This window comes from Pituophis catenifer, unplaced genomic scaffold (genome assembly GCF_029215685.1).
Source record: "Pituophis catenifer annectens isolate HBS135680 unplaced genomic scaffold, rPitCat1.0.hap2 SCAF_3, whole genome shotgun sequence".
In the NCBI taxonomy this organism is placed as follows: Eukaryota; Metazoa; Chordata; class Lepidosauria; order Squamata; family Colubridae; genus Pituophis; species Pituophis catenifer.
Window position 1 is genome coordinate 214,754,496 of NW_027256883.1, and position 24,134 is coordinate 214,778,629.

The window sequence follows — 24,134 nt, forward strand, 5'->3', positions numbered from 1 at the left end:
AATTCTATTCTATTCTATTCTATTCTATTCTATTCTATTCTATTCTATTCTATTCTATTCTATTCTATTCTATTCTATTCTATTCTACTCTATTATTCTATTCTATTCTATTCTATTCTATTCTATTCTATTCTATTCTATTCTATTCTATTCTATTCTATTCTATTCTATTCTATTCTATTCTACTCTACTCTACTCTACTCTATTCTATTATTCTATTCTATTCTCCAATCCAATCCAATCTAGTCTTAACTAGGTAACCTCATCAGTGCTAGGGGGAAGCGGGATCCGCTGATGATGTTCCCTGACATTTACTTTTTATCCATTTATTAATCCCCTCTGGAGCCTTTGTGATGGTTGGGACCGAGAGCCCAAAGTATTGAACCAAACTTTACCCAAACTTCTACCAACGGTGGAAGGCACGGTGGGAAATTCAAGAGAGCCTGGGAAACATTTCCAAATGCACACAGACTCCAACAGTTCCCAAAGCAAATAGGTTTATTGTGAAACAGAAACATTGGCCCCCAACCCCTTTTCCAACCAGGTCCAGATGTAGGGTCTCACAGTTACTGCAAAGCAATTTCTGCAATCAACAGGATTATGGCACTGTCTCTTTCCCTTCTGACTACAATGAGATCCCCTCTTCCCCACGCAGAGAAAGGTAGCATTTAAGAAAGACCCTGCCAGCTAGAAGTCTGTTTTGGGGGGTTCCTCGGGAGGACATTTAGCTAAGGATGAAGACAAATGCAAAACCATCCCTCCATTTAATCTACGCTTACTCCATCATGTGGTCCTTGGGATAATTTTTAATTTTTTTGGCTGTTTGGCTTTATCTCTGCAAACGCAGGTAGTAGCCCTACTACCTGTCTGCTGATATCTCACAATGGCACAGGTAAAGTCCTCGACTTACAACTACAACATTGAGCCCAACATTTCTGTTGTGAAGTGAGACTGGGGCGACGTGAATTTTGCCCCATTTACGTCCTTCCTTGACACAGTTATTATTATTATTATTATTATTATTATTATTATTATTATTATTATTATTATAAATCAAATTTCTATACCGCCCTACTCCCGGAGGACTCAGGGCGGTGAACAGCCAAGATAAAATACAGATAATACAAATATTAAAAGTCCCTTAAAATTATTAAATATTTTGGCCGAAACACAGATTAAAACACCCAATTTATAAAATCGAAGCAAATCACTTGCAATTGTTAAATGAGTCACATGGTTGTTGGACTTGGCTCATCAGGAGGTCGCAAATGGGAATCACGTGATTTCCCAGGGACACTGCAACCGTCATAAGTATGAGTCAGTTGCGTCTGAATTTTGATCACGTGATCCCAGAGATGCCACAATGGTCGTAAGTGTGGAAAACCGGTCACAAGTTCCTTTTTTCACTGCCGTTGAAGGGTCACTAAACAAACTGTTGCAAGTCAAGGACCACCTGTATTAAATTGAGAGGAGGCTAATCAATGGGCTGGGGGTTGGACTAGATGACCTACGAGGACCCTTCCCAACTCTGTTAATCTGTTAAAGAGGGGGAAAATTAATCAATCAACCTCTGGTGGTCTTATCTAACATTCTGATTTTCGTTTTATTTTTTTTCTTTGAGACGCCACTTTTCTACTTTTAAAAAGAAAAAAAGGGAAGGCTGGAAGGATGAAACTAGCTACAGGTTGGATTTTTTTCTGGCCCCACAATTAATCCCCTGTCTGAAGATGAAAGGTGACTAGCCCAGGTACCCAGGATGCCTAACGTGCCCCCATTAAAAAGGGTTAAATCAGGTGTGGGAGATAAAAGATAGGACGGCGGTGGGTTTTTCTGTCTTGCCGTGATGTCCCTCTTGGTGGGTCAGGCTGAGCAGCTCTGGCCTGCGAGGTTGGCCATCGCTTCACACGCAGAAGACGATCATGCCCTGTGCAAACGTCAGAAGTCACAAGAAGGTTAGTGTGGAGGGTCTCAGAAAGCCAGCAGTTGAGTTGAGGTCTTTGGGGCTCTCTGAGCTTGGTTGTGTTTTTGCAGATGTTTTAAAACCCAACAAAGGGAATCGCCTCAGTGCTAGAAAGGAGTGGGGGTTGCAGAGAGGAAGAGGAGGAGGAAGAGGAGGAGGAGAAGGAGGAAGAGGAGGAGGAGGAGGAAGAGGAGGAGGAGGAGGAGGAGGAAGAGGAGGAGGAGGAGGAGGAGGAAGAGGAGGAGGGAGAGGAGGAGGAGAAGGAGGAAGAGGAGGAGGAGGAGGATAAGGAGGAAGAGGAGGAGGAGGAGGAGAAGGAGGAAGAGGAGGAGGAGGAAGAGGAGGAGAAGGAGGAGGAAGAGGAGGAAGAGGAGGAGGAAGAGGAGGAGGAGAAGGAGGAAGAGGAGGAGGAGGAGGAAGAGGAGGATTGTGTCCTTGGTGCTCTCTGAGCTTGGTTGCTTTTTTTTTACAGATGCTTTGGGACCCAACTAGGTAACAGCATCAGTGCTAGAAGGGAGAGGGGTTTGCAGAGTGAAGGGGGAGGGGGAAGAGGAGGGGAGGAGGGAGGAGGAGGAGGAGGAGGGAGGAGGAGGAGGAAGAGAGCATAGGGTCTTTGGTGCTCTCTGAGGTTGTTTTCTTGCAGACATTTCAGGACCCAACTAGGTAACAGCATCATTGCTAGAAGGGCGAGGGGTTGAAGAGAGGAGGAGGAAGAGGAAGAGGAGGAAGAGGAAGAGGAGGAGGAGGAGGAAGAGGAGGAGGAGGAGGAAGAGGAGAACTATGTGGTCCTTGGTGCTCTCTGAGTTTGTTTTCTTGTAGATGTTTCATTACCCAAAATAAAGAACATCATCAGTGCCAAGCCTTCTCCCTTCTAGCACTGATGAACATAGAACAATATAGTTGGAAGGGACCTTGGAGGTCTTCTAGTCCAACCCCCTGCTCAGGTAGAAAATCCTACACCACTTCAGACAAAAGGCTGTCCAATCTCTTCTTAAAAACTTCCAGTGTTGGAGCATTCACAATTCCTGGAGCCAAATTGTTCCACTGATTAATTGTTCTCGCACTCAGGAAGTTTCTCCTTAGTTCTAGGCTGCTTCTCTCCTTGATTAGTTTCCACCCTTTGCTTCTTGTGCTGCCTTCAGGTGCTTTGGAAAACAGTTTGACCCCCTACTCTTTGTAGGAACCCCTCAAATACTGGAACACTGCTTTCATGTCTCCCTTACTCCTTCTTTTCATTAGACTAGACACCCCCAATTCCTGCAACCGTTCTTCGTATGTTTTAGCCTCCAGCTCCCTAATCATCCTTGTTGCTCTTCCCTGCACCCCTTCCATATTGATGTCATCTAGTTGGGTAATTATATGTTTGCAAGAAACCCAACAAGCTCAGAGAGCACCAAGGACCCCTCCTCTCCAGCCTGAGCGACAGATATTCTCCTTTAAGGCCAACAGTGCCCACCAGAATGAGTGTATGGAAAGGAGACATTTTCGCTGGCGGTCTTACCTGTATAATCTCAATTACTGGATAATCCACTCTAACGTGCAGCAGAGAAGGCAGTGGGATGCCGGTATTCAGGCCGTCTGAAATGACAAATGGAATAAGAGCTTTGAGCTGTTTTGATGTTGATCTAAAACCTTCAGTGCTCACCTCTTGGGAAATTCCCAGCAAGGCAGAAAGTAGGGGTCAAATGGGGAATTAGCCCTGAATCCCTGCATAGGCGCAAATGGCATCAACCTGACTCTCCACAAGTTCCATGAAACCTTATCTGGGCAGGCAAGCAGTCTCGGGAGGTTCTTGTAATGTAGGTAGACCACAATAAAGTACCTGTGTTTCCCCGAATATAAGACCCAACCGTAAAATAAGCCCTAGCATGATTTTTCAGGATGCTTGTAATAGAAGCCCTAAGGTAAAGGTACAGGTTCCCCTCGCACATATGTGCTAGTCGTTCCCAACTCCAGGGGGCGGTGTTCATCTCAGTTTCAAAGCCGAAGAGCCAGCGCTGTCCGAAGACGTCTCCGTGGTCATGTGGCCAGCATGACTCAATGTCAAAGGCGCACAGAACGCTCTTACCTTCCCATCAAAGGTGGTCCCTGTTTTTCTACTTGCATTTTATACGTGCTTTCGAACTGCTAGGTTGGCAGAAGCTGGGACAAGTCACGGGAGCTCACCCCGTTACGCAACACTCGGGATTTGAACTGCCGAATGGCCAACCTTTCAATCGACAAGCTCAGCGTCTTAGCCACTGAGCCCCAACTGTGTCGCTTAATATAATAATATAAACCCTACCCCCCAAAATAAGCCCCAGTTAAGATCTTCAGCCAGACCTTCAGCCACATAGTACTGTATTAGTAACCTTGACTATCACTAAGTGTTGTATTCTTGATGAATATATTTTATTCTCCTTATGTACACTGAGAGCATACTTGGCCAATAAAGAATTCTATTCTATTCTATTCTATTCTATTCTATTCTATTCTATTCTATTCTATTCTATTCTATTCTATTCTATTCCATTCCATTCCATTCCATTCCATTCCATTCCATTCCATTTTCTATTCTATTCTATTCTATTCTATTCTATTCTATTCTATTCTATTCTATTCTATTCTATTCTATTCTATTCTATTCTATTCTATTCCATTCCATTCCATTCCATTCCATTCCATATTCCATTCCATATTCCATTCCATTCTATTCTATTCTATTCTATTCTATTCTATTCTATTCTATTCTATTCTATTCTATTCTATTCTATTCCATTCCATTCCATTCCATTCCATATTCTGTTCTGTTCTGTTCTGTTCTGTTCTGTTCTGTTCTGTTCTGTTCTATTCTATTCTATTCTATTCTATTCTATTCTATTCTATTCTATTCTATTCTATTCTATTCTATTCTATTCCATTCCATTCCATTCCATTCCATTCTATTCTTCTATTCCATTCTATTCTATTCTATTCTATTCCATTCCATTCTATTCTATTCTTTCCCCCAAAACAAGACATCACCTGAAAATAAGCCCTAATGCATCTTTTGGAGCAAAAATTAATATAAGACCTGGTCTTATTTTCGGGAAAACACGGTAGCTGACTTGGGACTTTCATGAGTGATCTGGTTGCTTGTGCCTGACCCCACCAGCCTTCTGGGAATGTTGCCTTCTCCACCTGTTTATCAGTGCTGATGTTATGATGTTTCCTTCCCACAGAGGGACTGAAGCTACCTTACCATTAACAGAATAGCAGGCTTGGAAGAGAACCCTGGAGGTCTTCGAGTCAAACCCTCTGCTTCAGCAGGAGACCCTATATGCGCCCTGCCTCTGCGCATGTGCACGCGACCCCTCCCCCCCACACTCCCCCTGCTCCTGGTACGTGATGGCACGGTAGGCCCGGTTTTTGCTCACCCCACCGGAAATTGGCAAATGGGCCGTTTTCTGGCCTCCCCAGACTCCTAGAAAGGCTCTGGAGGCTGGGGTGAGAGAAAAACAGGCCTTCCGCACCCCTCCCCTCAAGGTCCTCCGGAGGTAGGAAGCAGCCTGTTTCCTCACTTCTGGTGGGCCCAGAAGGCCCGAAAATCAACTGGCCGGTGCACGCATGTGCGTGGGAGTTGAGCTCGCGTGCCCACCGATATGGCTACGTGTGCCACCTGTGGCACGCGTGCCATAGGTTCATCATCACGGCCCTGTATCATATCAAACAATGGTTGATCAATCTCTTCTTAAAAACCTCCAGTGATGGAGCGCCAAGTAGGAAGGCAAGGAAAACGTACCATTGATCTGAGGCAAGTAAGTTTCTATCAGGAGCAGTTTGATCCACTTCACAAGACCAGAGACCTGAAAGGAAAAAAAAACAGAGTGACCTTTTGTAGAAAGTGACCCGCTCATGACCAAGGGAATTCAGTCTGGATGGTGTACCTGCACAAGGTAGAAGGGTTCCCATCTCCACCTTCCTGTTTATTTATTTATTAAATAGATTTATATGGCCACCCATCTCATAGATGCAAATCTGGGCCACGAACCACGCCGTTAAGACAACACAAAGACCAACACATTGAAAAAAAAAGTCCACCACAGCCATTGAGAATAAATCCAAAGAAACACTCAACAAAACAAGAAGATCTCCTTTCATCAGCTGTCTAATTGTCCAACCTCACTGACCTGAAGCACCTTTAGATCTTCGGTGCTTTCTGTGAAAAGCTGGCACAAGGTTTTGGGATCAACCATCAACAGGTCAACCAACACCCACAGGAATTGTGGGATATTTTGTGGATGAGCAAACATGACCTTAACATCTACAAAGTCACCAAGCAAAGAAGAACTTACTTCAATTGGTCCAAATTCTGAAGAAACCAGGATGAGGTCCAAGCTGTGGAAAGAGATATTGGACAAAAGAGTCAAGTAAGAAGAACTTCCTTGACCGTCTGCTCATGGGAAGGGCTGGTGTGAGAATTCAGAGGTAAGCATTACTCGGGAAGCCATTCCTCTGGTGTGTAAGGACACCCAGGTTGTTGAACGGATGTGTGGAAAGGAAGTAGGATACCTGGTTATTTTGGAGTAGAACATCAGCTTGTTGTCGTGGACTGAAGCATGAAGCCCGAGAGCTAGGTTCTGCAATCAGACAAATGGAGAACAGAAGATGTAAGCAGAACTCTGAGGCTGGATTAGAACATTAGTCCTTCAGATAAGGCCTTCTACATCAGCCAGTCTTCAATGGAGACATCTGGGAAGATCAGAAACTAAGCTGGAGACCAAGAACCTTCTTCCAGTCTCACTTCCCAGCTGTTGCTTAGGATTCACAGGTACAATACACCCGTAACAAAATAACAGCGTTGGAAGGGACCTGGGAGTTCTTCTAGTCCATCCCCTTGCTCAGGCAGGAAGCCCTATATCATTTCAGATAAGTGGTTGTCCAATCTCTTATTAAAACCCTCCTGTGATGAACTTTTGGAGGCAAGCTGTTCCACTGTTTGATTTTTCTCACTGTCAAGAAATTTCTCCTAAATTCTATGTTGGTTCTCCCCTTGATAAGTCTCCATCCATTGCATCTTGTCCTGCCTTCAGGGGCTTTGGAAAATAGGTTGACCCCTTCTTCTCTGTGGCAGCCCCTCAGATATTGGAAGACTGCTATCATCTCACCCCAGGTCCTTCTTTTCATTAAACTAGGCATATTTAGTTCCTACAACTGTTCTTTATATGTTTTAGCCTCCTGTCCAATCCCTTAATCATCTTTGTTCTCTGCACTCTTTCTAGAATCTCAACATCTTTTTTATAATATGGGGACCAAAACCAGAAGCAGAATTTTAAGTGTGGTCTTACTAAGGCTTTGTAAAGCAATACTAACACTTCATGTGATCTTGATTCTATCCCTCTGTTGATGCAGCCCAGAACTGTGTTGGCTTTTTTGGCAGCTGTTGCACACGGCTGGCTCATATTTAAATGATTGTCCACTAGGACTCCAAGATCCCTCTTGCAGTTACTATTGTTGAGCTGGGTACCACCTATTTATTTATTTTTATTTTATTGTTTATATTCTCCCGAAGGACTCGGGGCGGTGAACAGCCAACAGATAAAACACAAGAAATGCAAAATTTAAAAACAGTATTAAAATCCAATTAAATTAATTTGGCCCACAATTAAAAGCACCCCTGAATTAAGACCCATAATTAAACAATTTAAAAATTAAAACAATTTAAAAGAATTAGGCCAGCCCAGCTTGTTGAAATAAAAACGTCTTTAGGGCACGGTGAAAGGTGCGAAGATCCGGGATCCGCCGTATCTCTGGGGGCAGCTCATTCCAGAGGGTAGGTGCCCCCACAGAGAAGGCTCTCCCCCCTGGGGGCCGCCAGTCGGCATTGTTTTACTGACGGCACTCTGAGGAGCCCCTCTCTGTGAGAGCGTACTGGTCGGTGGGAGGCTATCGGTGACAGAAGGCGGTCTCGTAAATACCCGGGTCCTAAGCCATGGAGCGCTCTAAAGGTGGTAATCAATACTTGAAGCGCACCCAGAAGACCACCAGGAGCCAGTGCAGCTCACGCAGGAGAGGTGTTACATGGGAGTGCCGAGTCGCCCCCATAACCACCCGCGTGGCCACATTCTGGACCAGTTGGAGCCTCCGGGTGCCCCTCAAGGGGAGCCCCATGTAGAGAGCATTACAATAGTCCAAGCGGGACATGACGAGGGCATGAGTGACCATGCGTAAGGCATTCTGGTCCAGAAAGGGACACAAATGGCGTATCAGGCGAACCTGATAAAAAGCTCCCCTGGCCACGGCCGTCATATGCTCTTCAAAAGACAGCCGTGCATCCAGGAGAACACCCAAGTTGCGAGCCCTCTCTGAGGGGGCCAAGATCTCGCCCCCAATAGTCAGTGATGGAACCAGCTGACTATACCAGGACGCCGGGAACCACAACCACTCGGTCTTGGAAGGGTTGAATCTGAGCTTGTTTCTCCCCATCCAGATCTGCACGGCCTCCAGGCACCGGGACATCATGTCAGGGGCATCATTGGGGTGGTCCGGGGTGGAGATGTACAGCTGGGTGTCGTCAGCGTACTGGTGGAACTTCACCCCGAAACCACGGACGATCTCACCCAGCGGCTTCACATAAATGTTGAACAGAAGGGGCGAGAGAACCGACCCTTGCGGCACCCCCCACACAAGGCACCTCGAGGTAGATCTCTGTCCCCCCGTCTACACAAACTGCGACCGGTCAGAGAGGAAGGAGGAGAACCACCGCAACACTGTGCCCCCTACCCCCAACCCCTCCAATCGGCGCAGTGTGATACCATGGTCGATGGTATCAAAAGCCGCTGAGAGATCTAATAGGACCAGGACAGAGGAACAGCCCCTGTCCCGAGCCCTCCAGAGATCATCAACCAATGCCACAAATGCCGTTTTCGTGCTGTGCTCAGGCCTGAAGCCTGACTGGAACAAATCTAGATAGAATGGATCAAGATAGACTGTTTTCTCCGGGATAGCTAACCTATACCAGTGCTCCCACTGTTTTTGGCACAGTGGGCCCGGTAGGCCTGTTTTTCGCCCTCCCCAGGCTCCAGAGGCTTTCTTGGAGCATGGGGAGGGCAAAAACAGCCTTCCCCACTCCCTGGAGGCCCTCCGGAGGCCGGAAATGACCTGTTTCCCAACTTCCGGAAGGCCCGAAAATCAGCTGGCCAATGCCCGCATGCGCACTGGAGCTGAGCTTGAGCAACGCTCGTGTGCCCACAGATATGGCTCCACGTGCCATCACGGACCTATGCTGTACCTGTGCATTTGGTTTTTCTTGCCTAAAGTGCAAAGGGCCTGGTGGCTCAGCAGACTGATAGCATTGTGATTAACACCAGCTGCCTGCAATTACTGTAAGTTCGAATCTCGCCAGGTTCAAGGTTGACTCAGCCTTCCATCCTTTCTAAGGTGGGTAAATTGAGGACCCGGATTGTGGGGGCAATAAGCTGACTTTGTATAAATATATACAAAAGGATGAAGGCTATTGCTTAACGCATTGTAAGCCGTCCTGAGTCTCCAGAGAAGGGCGGCATATAAATCAAATTAAAAAAAAAATCTTACTTTTCTCACCACTGAATTTCATTTGTTAGGTGGAGACCCGTTGCTCCTATACTTACAGCCCTTAGAACAAAGAGGCCGTGGGGCCCCCCAGAATGACTCATGGCCAAGACGGAGATCTGGACTGAAAGGTGAAGTATGATCGAGTTGGGCTGCAAAACGATCCTCTTCGTTCCAACCAAAGTGATGACCATTTTCAGGGGAGAATTGACAGGACACTTTGGACACTGTAGAAAAGGGGAGACACAAGTCATGCTCAGAAGGGGGTCAGGTCTCCAACTGGCCTTAGGATAGGATAGGATAGGATAGGATAGAATAGAATAGAATAGGATAGAATAGAATAGAATAGAATAGAATAGAATAGAATAGAATAGAAAAGAAAAGAAAAGAAAAGAAAAGAAAAGAAAAAAGAATAGAAAAAAGAATAGAATAGAATATAGAATAGAATAGAATAATGGAATGAAGAATAGAGCAGGGTAGAATAGAATAGAATAGAATAGAATAGAATAGAATAGAATAGAATAGAATAGAATAGAATAGAATAGAATAGAATAGAATAGAATAACAGAGTTGGAAGGGACCTTGGAGGTCTTCTAGTCCAACCCTCTGCCCAGGCAGGAAACCCTACACCACTTCAGACAAATGGTTATCTAACATCTTCTTAAAAACTTCCATTGTTGGAGCATTCACAACTTCTGGTGGCAAGCTGTTCCACGGGTTAATTGTTCTAATTTTCAGGAAATTCCTCCTCAGTTCTAGGTTGCTTCTCTCCTTGATCAGTTTCCATCCGTTGCTTCTTTTTCCTGCCCTTCAGGTGCTTTGGAGAATAGCTTGATTCCCTCTTCTTTGGGGCAGCCCCTGAGATATTGGAACAATACTATCATGTCTCCCCGGGGCCTTCTCTTCACTAGACTAGCCAGGCCCAGTTCCTGCAACTGTTCTTCATATGTTTTATCCTCCAGTCCCCTAATCATCTTTGTTGCTCTTCTCTGCGCTCTTTCTAGAGTCTCAACATCTTTTTTACATCGTGGCGACCAAAACTGGACGCAGAATTCCAAGTGTGGCCTTACCAAGGGATTATAAAGTGGTATTAACACTTCATGGGATCTTGATTCTATCCCTCTGTTGATGCAGCCTAGAACTGTGTTGGCTTTTTTGGCAGCTGCTGCACACGGCTGGCTCATTTGCCTGCAGATATTTCATTACCCAACTAAGTAATAACACCCATGCAAGCGAGTGTGGGGTTTGCTCCCTGTTTATACACAATAGTTTGCTCTGCCAATGTTGTGTGTGTGGTTTACCCTTTGGTAATTTCTTGATTAAGGTATTATTTTCTGCTTGGCTGACCTGTCTGAGTGCTTCTAGTGATTCCCCAGTGTTTTTGAATTTGGCTTGGTCCAGGATGGTGCAATTGAGTTTATCCATGTGTTGTGAGATTCAGGTGTTTTCATTGTGTCTTCCCGACTGCTACTTTGGTGTTCTTGGATGCACTCGGCTAGTCTGAAATGTCACTTACCTTTCGATGTGAAAAAAGATCGGTAATAACAGATATCAGCTCAGCGGCGCCAGAAAACTGTTGGGACAAAATGTCATTGTATTTGAAAGAGGCAATTGGCATTTTTTTTTAAATAAAAAAAGCCAAACAAAGCAGAACAAAATGTAAATATGGGCTTGCTTTTCTCCCTAGATCTGTCAGCTTTATATCTCAGGCAAGACCAGAGAGAACATATTTCATATTTGTGGGCGACACCCAAAGTTGGGTGGGAGAGCTAATTCCATATGAACACAACTTTTTTTTTTAAAAAAAAAGAAAAAATCTGGAAAGGCAGAGGAATGGCCTGAAAATAAGACCATGAAAATTATTAGCGAAACAAGCAAAGCTTTTCACTTGCGAAGCAAAAACCAAATGCATAGGTAGGAGATAAAATACAGAATAATAAGAGTTGGAAGGGACCTTGGAGGTCATCTAGTCCAACCCACTGCTCAAGCAGGAGACGCTACATCATCCTGGACAAATGGTTCTCCAGTCCCTTCTTAAAAGCCTCCAGTGATGAAGAACCCACAACTTCTGGAGGCAAGTTGTTCCACTGATTAATTATTCCTACTATCAGGGAATTTCTCCTTAATTCTAGGTTGCTTCTCTCCTTGATTAGTTTCCATCCGTTGCTTCTTGTCCTGCCTTCAGATGCTTTGGAGAATAGCTTGTCTGCCTCTTCTTTGGGGCAGCCCCTGAGATATTGGAAGAGACTGCTATCATGTCCCCCCTAGTCCTTCTTTTCATCAAACTTTCATCAGTTCCTGCAACCGTTCTTTATATGTTTTAGCCTCCAGTCCCCTCATCATCTTTGTTGCTCTTCTCTGCACTCTTTCTAGAGTCTCAACATCTTTTTTACATCATGGCAACAAAAACTGGATGCAGGATTCCAAGTGTGGCCTTACCAAGGCCTTATAAAGTAGTATTAACACTTCAGGTGATCTTGATTCTATCCCTCTGTTGATGCAGCCCAGAACTGTGTTGGCTTATTTGGCAGCTGCAGCACACTGGCTGAGGTGGGTTCTTTCGCACCCAGGACAACCCAACTGGCTCTTGCCCATACCTTACCTAGCTGCAGATGAACGTTTGAAGCAGTGCGGGCTGAGAAAGAGGTTCGGGAGAGGCCTCCTTGAGTCCTTTACGGTTGAGTTGCCAGGAGCCCCCAAACCAATTTCCCTCCCTACTCCCTACTCTCTATCCCTCCTCACCGTTTCCTTGGTGAAGATCAGCTCTTGCTTTGGGATCTGAAGGAGGACTCCCAAGATCATATTCAGGCTGTCTTGAGTGAGGCCGAGGCTGATGGCGTTGTCCCTCAGCGAGGGCAGTGGGATGGGGGATGGGTTGAAAGGAATGGTCAAGAAGTGATTTTTGACCCGAAGAATCATCTGCAAAGAGAAGAGGAAGAAGAATGGCTGAGGGGAGTCACGGCAAACGAAGCTCTCTACTGATATAGTGATAGCATGTCATACAATCCTAGAGCTGGAAGGGACCCTGGAGGTCCTCTAGTCCACCCCCTTGTCCAAACAGGAGGCCCTACATCATTCTGGACAAATGGCTGTCCAATCTTTTCTTGAAGGCCTCCAATGATAGGGCACCCACAACTTCTGGAGGCAATCTCTTCGATTTATTAACTGTTCTCATTGTCAGGAAATTTCTCCTTACTTCTAGGTTGGTTCTCTCCTTGATAACAGAATAACAGAGTTGGAAGGGGCCTTGGAAGTCTTTTAGTCCAACCCTTTGCTCAAACAGGAGACCCTACACCAGTGTTTCTCAATCTTGGAAGCTTGAAGATGGGTGGACTTCAACTCCCAGAATTCCCCAGCCAGCGCTGCTGGCTGGGGGATTCTGGGAGTTGAAGTCCACCCATCTTCAAGCTACCAAGGTTGAGAAACACTGCCCTACATTATTCCAGACAAATTGCTTTCCAGTCTTTTCTTGAAGGCCTCCAATGATGGAGCACCCACGACTTCTGGAAGGAAGTTCTTCCACTGATTGATTGTCCTCACTGTCAGAAAACTTTCCATCCATTACTTCCTGTCCTGCCTTCGGGTGCTTTGGAGAATAAGTTGACCTCTCTTCTTCGTGGCAACCCCTGAGAATATTGGAAGACTGCTATTGTGTCATCCCTGGTCCTTCTCTTGGATGGGCTAGGATTATGATGGAAGGGTCAGTGGTGGGTTGGCCCCGGTTCGGACCGGTTCACAAGAACCGGTAGTAAAACCAGGAGGAGGCTCTGCCTAACGACCTGGATGTCGTCAGGAAGCTTCTGCGCATGCTTATGTGTGCGTGGTCCCATTGCAAACTGGTAGTAAAGGTAAGTAGAACCCACCTCTGGGAGAAGTCAACTGTCACTCCCCACATTTCCTATAGAGTGGGTCAGGTTGTGTTTGATGTCGGAGGATGTGTGGCCATGGTGGATGTTTGACACGGGCTCAAGATGCATTTTTTTCTCCCCTTCTCTTCTTCCTTTTCGCACTTCTTTACTATAACCATTTCCCCATCTCTTCTACCAGATATTACTGGCAAATATTTATTACTTATTCTTCAAACTCCACTAAACTTTTTATTTCTAGATTTATACCCCGTTGTTGAATAGTAAAGTGCTTTTTCCAGGCAGAAAAGCTATTTATACTATTGTATTTTTTTTTAATTATTCACGTAATAAAAAAAAAGCCTCTGATGATCGCGTGGCTCAGCTTGGATCGTCAGAGGCATTTAAAAGAAAAAAAGCCTCTGCCGATCAGGCAACTCAGCTTGGATCGTCAGAGGCTTTTAAAAGAAAAAAAAGCCTCTGCCGATCAGGCAACTCACCTGGGATCGTCCGAGCCTTTTGAAAGCATTTTTTAACAACCTCTTTGCAAAGAAGTTGTAGAAAAAATGGTTTTAAAAGTAAAAAAAAAAAAAAAAATGGCCACGCCTACCCAGTCACATTACCCCTCCACCCCCCACCCACCAAGTCACGCCCACAGAACCGGTAGTAACAAATTTTAGATTTCACCACTGGATTTCACCCCTGGGCTACATAATTGTAATCCAGTCCAAGGCAGTCCTCCTGCAGCACTCTCCCGGCTGAAAATGGGCCACATAGGGGCCCCCCACAGCCCGTTTTTTGGTCGGCAGAGTTACCGTGGACCAGTCCTTTGATATTTCGAGGCCGGCCCCACGGGGCAGATTTAAGCACCCCGCCGACTGGATCCGGCCCGCAGGAGTTTGACAAGGTGGGATCTCTTTTGAGGAGCTAGCAAAATCTCCCCCTCCCCATGGGATCTCCAGCACTTTGGGACCTCAGCTTCAGAATCGTATCTGGAAGGCCTCCTTGGGGGAAGGACCGCCAGGAATTTTACAAAGGAAGGTATTTTTGGTGTCCTCAAATAACCGAGATGTTACACCTCCTTGATTTAAGCCATTTTCGAGGCACTCGGCCAGGTGGTGTTTGCAAAACAGATTTCAAAGGATTTGGGATCAAGAGGCTGGAGAGAGTAGAATTTCAGGTGGATCCGGGGCTGTCTCACCGAGCTGCCCTAAGGCACAAAAAAGGTCAGAGAAGATTTTGCTAGGTCCATGCAGAGCCTTGTTGAGGGCAGTGTCCAGAGCAGGGGTCTCCAACCTTGACAACTTTACGACTTGTGGACTTCAACTCCCAGAATTCCTCAGCCAGCGTATGCTGGGAGTTGAAGTCCACAAGTCGTAAAGTTGCCAAGGTTGGAGACCCCTGGTCCAGAGTGATCGCCCAGTAAAAACATCCTAATTTCTGTACAGGTAGCCTGCTACTTAGAACCGTTCATTTCTAGATGGTTCAAAGTTGCAACGGCAGTGAAAACATTGACTTGTGACCAGTCCTCTCACTTACAACTCATTGAAGCATCTCTACGGTCATGTGACCAAAAGTTGGGTGCTTAGCAACCAGTCTGCTCCATCCCAGGGTCATGTGACCTTTTCGGTTAGCGTCCGACCAGCAAAATCAATAGGGGAAGCTGGATTCACTCAAGGGCTGCATGATTCATTTAACGACTGCAGTGATTCCCTGAAGAATCTTGGCAAAGAAAGGCTGTGAAATTGTCTCATTGACTCATTTAAAAGCCATCTTGCTTTGCCGTGGGAACTCTGCTCCCAGTTAACCGAGTAACAGAGTTGGAAGGGACCTTGGAGGTTGTAATTGCGGTCATAAGGCGAGGACTACCCTGAAGGATCAGATGATGGAATGTATGTCCAGATGAGGCCCCGGGGATCAGAGGAAGGGTCACATGTGGAGATAGGACCCGGTGTGGATGGAATGGACATCAGAGTGAGGAATATGAATTCTGATAAAACATTTTTCTCTTCTCTTCATTTCTTTGCCTTACAACAAACAATTAAGAGCTTTGCTCCTTCCTGTCTTCTCTCTCTGCAGAAAGAAAGGGGGGGGGTTTGCAAGGGAGTGGGGGTGCTGTCTCAGACAAAGATTTAAAACTGCTTTTACTTTTCTCCGCAGAAGGAGGGGGGGTCGCGGGGAATGCTGCCTTGAGCTGCTTTGCAATAGGAAGGAGGGTGGGGCCTGGACAGTCGTAGCGAGGACGAAGTTCGCACCTTACCTGTTAGAAAACCACTAGCCAGGATATTAGCAACAAGAATAGCTCACTTATAAGAAAAAAAAACCTAAAACCACATAGCTGGCACACTTTGCAAGGTACTCGTGACCTGGGGTGAAAAACAGGTGATGCGACATTTAGCTATTTAGCATAACAAGCGTAAAGGTTTAGGGCAGTGGTGAAATACAATTTTTTTTTACTACCGGTTCTGTGGGCGTGGCTTGGTGGGCGTGGCAGGGGAAGGATACTGCAAAATCCCCATTCCCTCCCCACTCCTGGGGGAAGGACATTGCAAAATCTCCATTCCCACCCCACTCTGGGGCCAGCCAGAGGTGGTATTTGCCAGTTCTCTGAACTACTCAAAATTTCCGCTACCGGTTCTCCCGAACTGCTTAAAATTTCCTAAGCGTGGCTTAGTGGGGCGGGGTGGTGGTGGTGGTAATGTGACTGGGTGGGCGTGGCCATTTTTAAAAAAATTTTAAAACCATTTTTTACATGTAAAATCATGTAAAAAATGTTTTCAAAAGGCTCTGACAATCCCAGCTGAGTTGCCTGATCGTCAGAGGGTTTTTAAAAAAACTTGGCTCATCAGAGGCATTTAAAAGAGAAAAAAAAGCCTCTGATGATCGCCCGGCTCAGCTGGGCATGGGGGGGTGGGGGCAGGGATTTTTGCTACCGGTTCTCCGAACTGCCCGCCACCATCGCTACCTACTTGCCCGAGCCGGTCCGAACCGGGAGCATTTCACCCCTGGTGTAAACAGATGTGTGGAGAACAAAAAGGGACAATCAAGAAACCTAGTGCCCACATCCAGTGGTGAAATGTAAAATTTGTTACTACCGGTTCTGTGGGCGTGGCTTAATGGGGGGGGGGGTAATGTGACTGAGTGGGCATGGCCAACTTTTTTTCCCTTATTTTTAAAAGCATTTTTTCTACAACTTCTTCGGCCGACAGGAAGATCTTGGTCCAAAGTATCTGGAACCCCAAGGTGTATTACATCTGAATATAAGCAGTGGTCATTTTTTGGTCTCACTGCTAATGGCTTCTGATGGGACCACTTAGGATAGTGTTTCCTAACCTTGGCAACTTTAAGATATGTGGACTTCGGTTCCCAGAATTCCTCAGCCTGCTGCCTGGGGAATTCTGGGAGTTGAAGTCCACATACCTTAATTTTCTAAAGTTGGGAGAAACCCTGACCGAGGTGCATTTATCAGAGGCAAGAAGGACCGGCTGGAGATTGCTCTGTGTATAGTTACGCATTGCGTGGTGTTGTTGGATCTTGGCCAGCTGCCTGCTGGGGCTGACACTGCCATCTCACCAGACTGACAATTGTGGCTGGAGAGGATGATGGTGGTGTAGTCCACGCTATCCCCAGGCCACATGGTTAGTGGAAGCTTGCTAGACCTGACCTTCCCATCTGCCCTGCTGCTTACGTGCATTTCGAAGACGAAGTAAGCCGAGGTGATCAATGGTTTCCTGGCCAGCTGATATTGGATGGAGGCCATGGAGCCCATGTGATAAAATGCTGGAGGGTAAACACAGATGCGCCGTTAAGAATCCAGATGTGGTAGACCCAACTGCATGATACGTAGGTCTGACAAATAACCAGAAAATTCTTTGCAAACCGTTTGGCAAGGGGAACTCAGTAATTTCGATCAGGGAAAGGCATAACAAAGCACATTACACAATATGCAAAACTTTTTTAAGGGTGGGTGTGTGAGAGAGAGAATTAGCAACTGGCTTACATCCAGCTAGCTCCTTTGATTAAGTTCTGGACATTTGTCAATCCTCAAAGCAGAATAACAGAATAAAACAGAATAACAACAAAATGAGAGAGTTGGAAGGGACCTTGGAGGTCTTCTAGTCCAACCATAGGAGACCCTGTGTCATTCCAGACAAATGACTGTCCAATCTGAAGGAAATGAATAACAAGTTACTCTTTTATAAAAGTGGTTAATGTACACTGCTCAAAAAAATAAAGGGAGCACAAGCAGAAGACATCCGAGATCTGAATGAATGAAATAGCCTCATTAAATACTTTGTTCGTTACATACAGTAGTTTTGTGTTCCCTTTCGTTGTTTGAGCAGTGTATAAACTACTGCATGTAAAGAACAAAGTATTTAATAAGGCTATTTCATTCATTCAGATCTCGGATGTCTTCTGCTTGTGTTCCCTTTATTTTTTTGAGCAGTATATTAAAAAGCTATGATGTTCTTACTGTTGCAAACTGACCACAAATTGTAATGAGTAGAGACAGTGTATTACGACTTGCTAAAAGCTCCCTTGGAGACAGGAACCTACGTCTTGGGCAAAACCATTATCAGTAAAAAAGGAACATCCGCCCAAGGTGGAGTTAAAAGTTTTTGTTTTTTTTTAAATTTGATTTATATGCCGCCCTTCTCCGGAGACTCAGGGCGGCTTACAATGCGCTAAGCAATAGCCTTCATCCTTTTGTATATTTATACAAAGTCAGCTTATTGCCCCCACAAACTGGGTCCTCATTTTACCTACCTTAGAAAGGATGGAAGGCTGAGTCAACCTTGAGCCTGGCGAGATTCGAACTTACAGTAATTGCAGACAGCTTGATGTTAATAACAGTGCTTTTTAGTCTGCTGAGCCACCAGGCTCCTTAAACCTGGTGGCCTCTTATCATGTTAAAAGTAAACATGATACGATAGTTGTTAGGCAGGAAATGTCAAGATGACCCTTTAAAGCATCTTTAATATATTTATGACTTTATGTATATTTATGTATATTTATGACTTTGTATAAATATACAAAAGGATGAAGGCTATTGCTGAGCACATTGTAAGCCGCCCTGAGTCTTCGGAGAAGGGCGGCATATAAATCAAAAAAAAAAAAAAAAAAAAGCAGAGGTCTTCAGACTTGGCAGCTTTAAGGCTTGTGGACTTCCACTCCAAGAATTCTCCAGCCGGAGTGGAAGTCCACAAGCCTTAAAGCTGCCAAGTTTGAAGACCTCTGCTTTAAAGTGTAAAACAACTTGGAGAAGGACATAGGAGAATCAAGGGGAGTTGGGAGGGCTTCTTAGGCGTGGCGTGCATTGAGTAGGAGTATAAAATGTGTAGCTTGAAAACTGCATTTTGCACTCTTTGAACTCAATCCATTTGGGAAGAGTGTAAGAGGCTGCGCTTGCAACCGCTTTTTATTTTTCTTTCGTTTTATCTCCAATAAACCTTTGATTCTGTGACCCGGACTTGTTTATGGATTGTGAGGATTAAAATATTTGGGTCTTGTATCTCACAACTCTCTTCTTGAAAACCTTCAGTGATGGAGCATTCACAACTTCTGGAGACAATTTCCGTTCCACTGGTTAATTGTCCTCACAGCCATCTTAAAATCCCCTTTTCTTCACCTTATTTATGACTCCAACCCAATTCAGATGTCTATCTGGCCAAAAAGACCTAGAAGGAAAGTTCGCTTCGCTTTATTGCGAAGGTTGTTGAGAGTGTGGTGGCGCGACAGCTTCCCCAGTACCTGGATGAAGCTGTCTATCTGGATCCGCTCCAGTCCGGCTTCAGGCCTGGGTACAGCACGGAAACAGCATTGGTCGCGTTGGTGGATGATCTCTGGAGGGCCCGGGATAGGGGCTATTCCTCTATCCTGGTCCTATTAGACCTCTTAGCGGCTTTTGATACCATCGACCATGGTATCATGTTGCGCCGGCTGGAGGGACTGGGAGTGGGGGGCACCGTTCTGCGGTGGTTCTCCTCCTATCTCTCCGACCGGTCGCAATCCGTGTTGACAGGGGGGCAGCGGTCGACCCCAAGGCGCCTTGTTTGTGGGGTGCCGCAAGGGTCGGTCCTCTCGCCCCTCCTGTTCAACATTTATGTGAAGCCGCTGGGTGAGATCATCCGTGGTTTTGGGGTGGAGTTCCATCAGTACGCTGATGATACTCAGCTGTACATTTCCACCCCAGACCATCCCAACGATGCCTTGGAAGTGATGTCCCAGTGCCTGGAGGCCGTGCGGGCCTGGATGGGGAGAAACAGGCTTCGACTCAACCCTTCCAAGACCGAGTGGCTGTGGCTGCTGGCGTCCCGGTATAGCCAGCTGACGCCATCGCTGGTTATTGGGGGCGAATCATTGGCCCCCACGGAGAGGGCCTGCAACTTGGGTGTCCTTCTGGATGCGCGGCTGTCTTTAGAAGGGCATATGACAGCTGTGGCTAGGGGGGCTTTTTGTCAGGTTCGCCTGATACGCCAGTTGCGCCCCTTTCTGGACTGGGACTCCCTACACACGGTCACTCAAGCACTCGTCACTTCCCGCCTCGACTACTGCAACGCTCTCTACATGGGGCTCCCCTTGGGGTACACCCGGAGGCTCCAACTGGTCCAGAATGCGGCTGCGCGGGGGATTATGGGAGCGACGGGGCACTCCCATGTGACTCAGCTGCATTGGCTTCCGGTGGACTTCCGGGTGCGCTTCAAGGTGTTGGTGATCACCTTTAAAGCGCTCCATGGCTTAGGGCCAGGGTACTTACGGGACCGCCTTCTGCCACCAATAGCCTCCCACTGGCCGGTTCGCTCCCACAGAGTGGGCCTCCTCAGGGTGCTGTCGGCCAGACAATGCTGGCTGGCGACCCCCAGGGGGAGAGCCTTCTCTGTGGTGGCACCTACCCTCTGGAACAATCTACCCCCAGAGATACGAGTGATCTCCGACCTCCGGATTTTTCGTCGGGCCCTTAAAACCTATTTTTTTCAGTTAGTTTTAAAATTTTAATATTGATTTTAATTGACAAGTTTTAAATTATGGGCCAAATTTATAAATTATTTTAACTTTATTTTTTACTGTGATGTTATGTATAGATGTTTTTATCTTGGCTGTTCACCGCCCTGAGTCCGAAAGGAGAAGGGCGGTATAGAAATTTGAATAATAATAATAATAATAAGTCAGGAGTAGGATTTGTGATCTGTCCCTTTCAACACAACTATGGTGTGTATCAGGGGTGGGTTCTAAATTTTTTTACTACCGGTTCTGTAGACGTGGCTTATTTTGTGGGCGTGGCTTGGTGGGGGGGTAATGTGACTGGGTGGGTGTGGCCAACTTTTTTTTTTTTTTTACTTTTAAAAGCATTTTTTCTACAACCTTAAGAGGTTCTCCTTCCCCTTCTCCTGTCTCCTTCTCCTTCTCCTTCTCCTCCTCCTTCTCCTCCTCCCTGGAAATTCCTCCCCCTTCCTTCTACCACTGATGATGTTACCTAACTAGGTCATGAATTGTCTGCATGAAAACAACCAAGCTCAGAGAGCAACAAGGACCCAACATTATTCCTCCTCCTCCTCCTCCCCCTCCCCCTCCTCCCCCTCCCCCTCCTCCTCCTCCTCCTCCTCCTCCCTTCTGGCACTGATAATATTTCCTAGTCAGATCATGAAATGTCTGCACGAAAACAACCAAGCTCGGGTAGCACCAAGGACCCCACAACCCTGAGCCACAAACACCTTCTTCCATTGTCAAGAACTCACCATCCATCGTGAAGAGATAATCGAACCTTATGATTTGTTCGAGCCGCTGCAGCGTTTCGCAAAGCTGAAAGGAAGCGGGAAGGATTAATGTGACAAATTCAAAAAATGCAGTCCAGGTTGTACAGAGACGCTGGGCTGGGCATCTCTTGGACTGACTGGCGGGGAAGAGGTTTTGTGCATTATCCATATCTCCAGGATGCTAGAATCAAATTGTAGAATCAGAACAGAGCTGGAAGGGACCTAGTCCAGCCCCCCCTGCTTAAGCAAGAGACCCTATACCCGTGATGGCGAACCTATGGCACACGTACCACAGGTGGCACACGGAGCCATATCTGTGGGCACGCAAGCGTTGCCCTAGCTCAGCTCCAGTGTGCATGCATACGCCAGCCAGTTGATTTTCGGGCCTTTTGGGCCCACCAGAAGTCGGGAAACGGGCCGTTTCTGGCCTCCAGGGGTGTGGGGAAGACTGTTTTCGCCCTCCCCAGGCTCCAAAAGCTTTCTAGGAGCCTGGGGAGGGCAAAAAAAACAGGCCTACCGGGCCCACTGTGCCATCACGTGCCAAAAGCAGGGGGAGCACAGGTGTGTGTGTCATGCATACATGCATGGGGGGGCCAGGCACATTGAATTATGGGTGTTGGCATGCACGCGCTCGACCCCCAGTGCTCCCCCGTGCTTTTGGCACGTGATTGCAAAAAGGTTAGCCATCACTGCCCTATACCATTTCAGACAAATGACTGAATGTCTTTTCTTAAAAACTTCCAGTGATGGAGCATCCACCAGGTCCGCCTTTTGCTTAATGGATGCCTGCTTTTGGTACTGATTTCTTGATCAAATCGAAAAACTTTTACAGTTTATCAGTTTATCCCCTTTCTCAATTTTAATAGATCAGAGTTAGAATATTTTTTAGTTTTATTTATCCAGGTTTGTCACTTTTATTATCCTGGTCCAGGGGTCTGACTTTGGTTTCCTGTATGGAGCCCAGTTTTCAAGAAAGTGAGATAACATAAATTGCCAATTTACCTTATCGAATGCTTTCTGTGCATCTAAAAAGATCAACGCCATTTGTTTTTCAGCCTGTACTTCATAATATTCCAGCGGGTCTAAAATTAATCTTACATTGTTCCTAATTTGTCTTTCGGGTAAAAATCCATTTTGATCTGGGTGGATAAATTCATTCAATATTTTTTTTAGTCTTTAGTCTTTTAGGCCTATTGATGCAAATATTTTGTAGTCTGCATTTAATAGCGATATAGGCCTATAGTTCTTTATCTGTGTTAAATCTGAGTCTTCTTTTGGGATTAATGTAATGTTTGCTTCTATCTACGAATTTGGTATCTTAGCTTCTAATAGTACTTTGTTATAAACCTATAATATTGACATGCTTAATATATCCTGTAAGTGTTTATAAACTTCTGCAGGTAATCCATCTGGTCCTGGAGTTTTGTTATTCTTTTGTCTTTTTATCCCCTCTGATAGTTCTATCATCATTATTCTTAGAATATTTTTAATTTTATTTATTCAGGTTCGTCACTTTTATTATCCTTGTTCAGGGATGTGACTTTGGTTTCCTGTATGCAGCCCATTTTTCAAGAAAGTGAGATAAAAGTTCCCCTGGTTCATTCTTAAAACCTCCTTCCCCAACAATTGCCAAAAAGACCCTCCCTTGCCTAACTCCCAGCCAACCTCAATAAATCATGGCAAAATTACCAGATTCCAGTCCTTATGGTGCCTGGAAGCCCATAAGGCTTCATGCCATTTTACACTGTACAGGTAATCCTCAACTTACAACCACAGTTGAGCCCAATGTTTCTGTTGCTAAGCGAGACAGGTATTAAGTGATTTTTGCTCCATTTTACAACCTGTCTTGCTGCAGTTGTTAAGTGAATTGTTCATTTAGAAACGGTTTGTTCAGTGAACCTTGCGCCCCCATTGACTTCGCTCGTCGGAAGGTTGCAAAAGCAAAAATCACATGACTCTGGAACATTGCAACCGTCATAAATACATGCCAGTTGCCAAGCCTCTGAATTTTAATCGTATGACCACAAAGATGCTGCAGTGGTCGCGAATGAGAAAAATGGTCCTAATTTCTGTTTTTTCAGTGCCAAAAGGTCAATAAATGAATTGTGGTAAGTCGAGGACTACCTGTACATACAATGCCCATAGGAGAATCATCCTTACAGCCGCCATCTTGACTTTTTTGCCCAGCCCTGTGGATGTCCCACAGGCTTTCCCTCCCCACGGCTGAACCCCTCCGGGATTTTGATCCACTCGGATCTACTCCTTCCAACTTTCCAGATCCTTTGTCCGATGGAGACCTCAAGGGGTCTACTCGAGAGGTGCAGGCAGAAAAAGAGGACCACCTGAGCCGCTTCCTCGCCAGGCTTCCCCAGTGCCATCTCTGCTGCCATCCCCAGCTACGATTTGCCAGCTACTTACCAACCTGGGCAGGGACGATGCGAGGACCGTTTTTACAATGGGCTTCGCTTTAGCTACTTGCAGGCTGCAGAAATAAGCAAAGATTGGAAGGAAGAAGGGATGGTTTGCTTGTAAGAAGAAGACCAAACCTCTATGCAGGGGTGAAATGCTCCCGGTTTAGACCGGATCGGCCGATCCGGTAGCGATGGCGACAAGTGGTTCGGAGAACCGGTAGCAAAAATTCCTGCCCCTCCCTCAACCCATCGCCCGGTCGCCCGTTTGCCGCTTCTTTTAAAAAATGCTTTTAAAAGGTTAAAAAAAAAGTCTCTGACGATCACAGCTGAGTTGCCTTTTTTTAAACTTTTAAAAGCATTTTTTAGTTGTAAAAAATGCTTTTAAAAGTAAAAAAAAAGATCGCGCGTCACAGCTGATCATCCCCCCGCGGTGTTGTTACTTACCTCATGCCTCCTTTTGGCGTGCACTGCGCGCACATGTGTGCACCTTGCATTTGGTGTGTGGTGTGCACTACGCATGCGCAGACACCGAACCGGTAGTAAACCAGTTCAGATTTCACCACTGCCCCTATGCCCACCCCACCTTGGCCCTCTTTCCTTCCTGACCTCCCAGCAA

The 24,134-nt window shown here is 45.9% G+C and overlaps 1 protein-coding gene across 1 annotated transcript in view; it reads right to left on the reverse strand.

Moving 5' to 3' along the window:
• Positions 1 to 1,900: 1,900 nt before the first annotated feature.
• The window catches only part of LOC139314598 (BPI fold-containing family B member 3-like), a 39,856-nt gene continuing 17,622 nt past the window's right edge, over positions 1,901 to 24,134 (reverse strand). Inside the window, exons 5-15 of the mRNA XM_070940286.1 lie at positions 23,526 to 23,589; positions 21,090 to 21,153; positions 17,042 to 17,133; positions 12,251 to 12,427; positions 11,025 to 11,081; positions 9,568 to 9,735; positions 6,491 to 6,558; positions 6,274 to 6,316; positions 5,721 to 5,784; positions 3,462 to 3,538; positions 1,901 to 1,924 (exon numbers count right to left, since the gene is read on the reverse strand). Coding sequence (XP_070796387.1) covers positions 1,901 to 1,924; positions 3,462 to 3,538; positions 5,721 to 5,784; positions 6,274 to 6,316; positions 6,491 to 6,558; positions 9,568 to 9,735; positions 11,025 to 11,081; positions 12,251 to 12,427; positions 17,042 to 17,133; positions 21,090 to 21,153; positions 23,526 to 23,589 — 898 coding nt within the window. The remainder of the gene's footprint in view (positions 1,925 to 3,461; positions 3,539 to 5,720; positions 5,785 to 6,273; positions 6,317 to 6,490; positions 6,559 to 9,567; positions 9,736 to 11,024; positions 11,082 to 12,250; positions 12,428 to 17,041; positions 17,134 to 21,089; positions 21,154 to 23,525; positions 23,590 to 24,134) is intronic.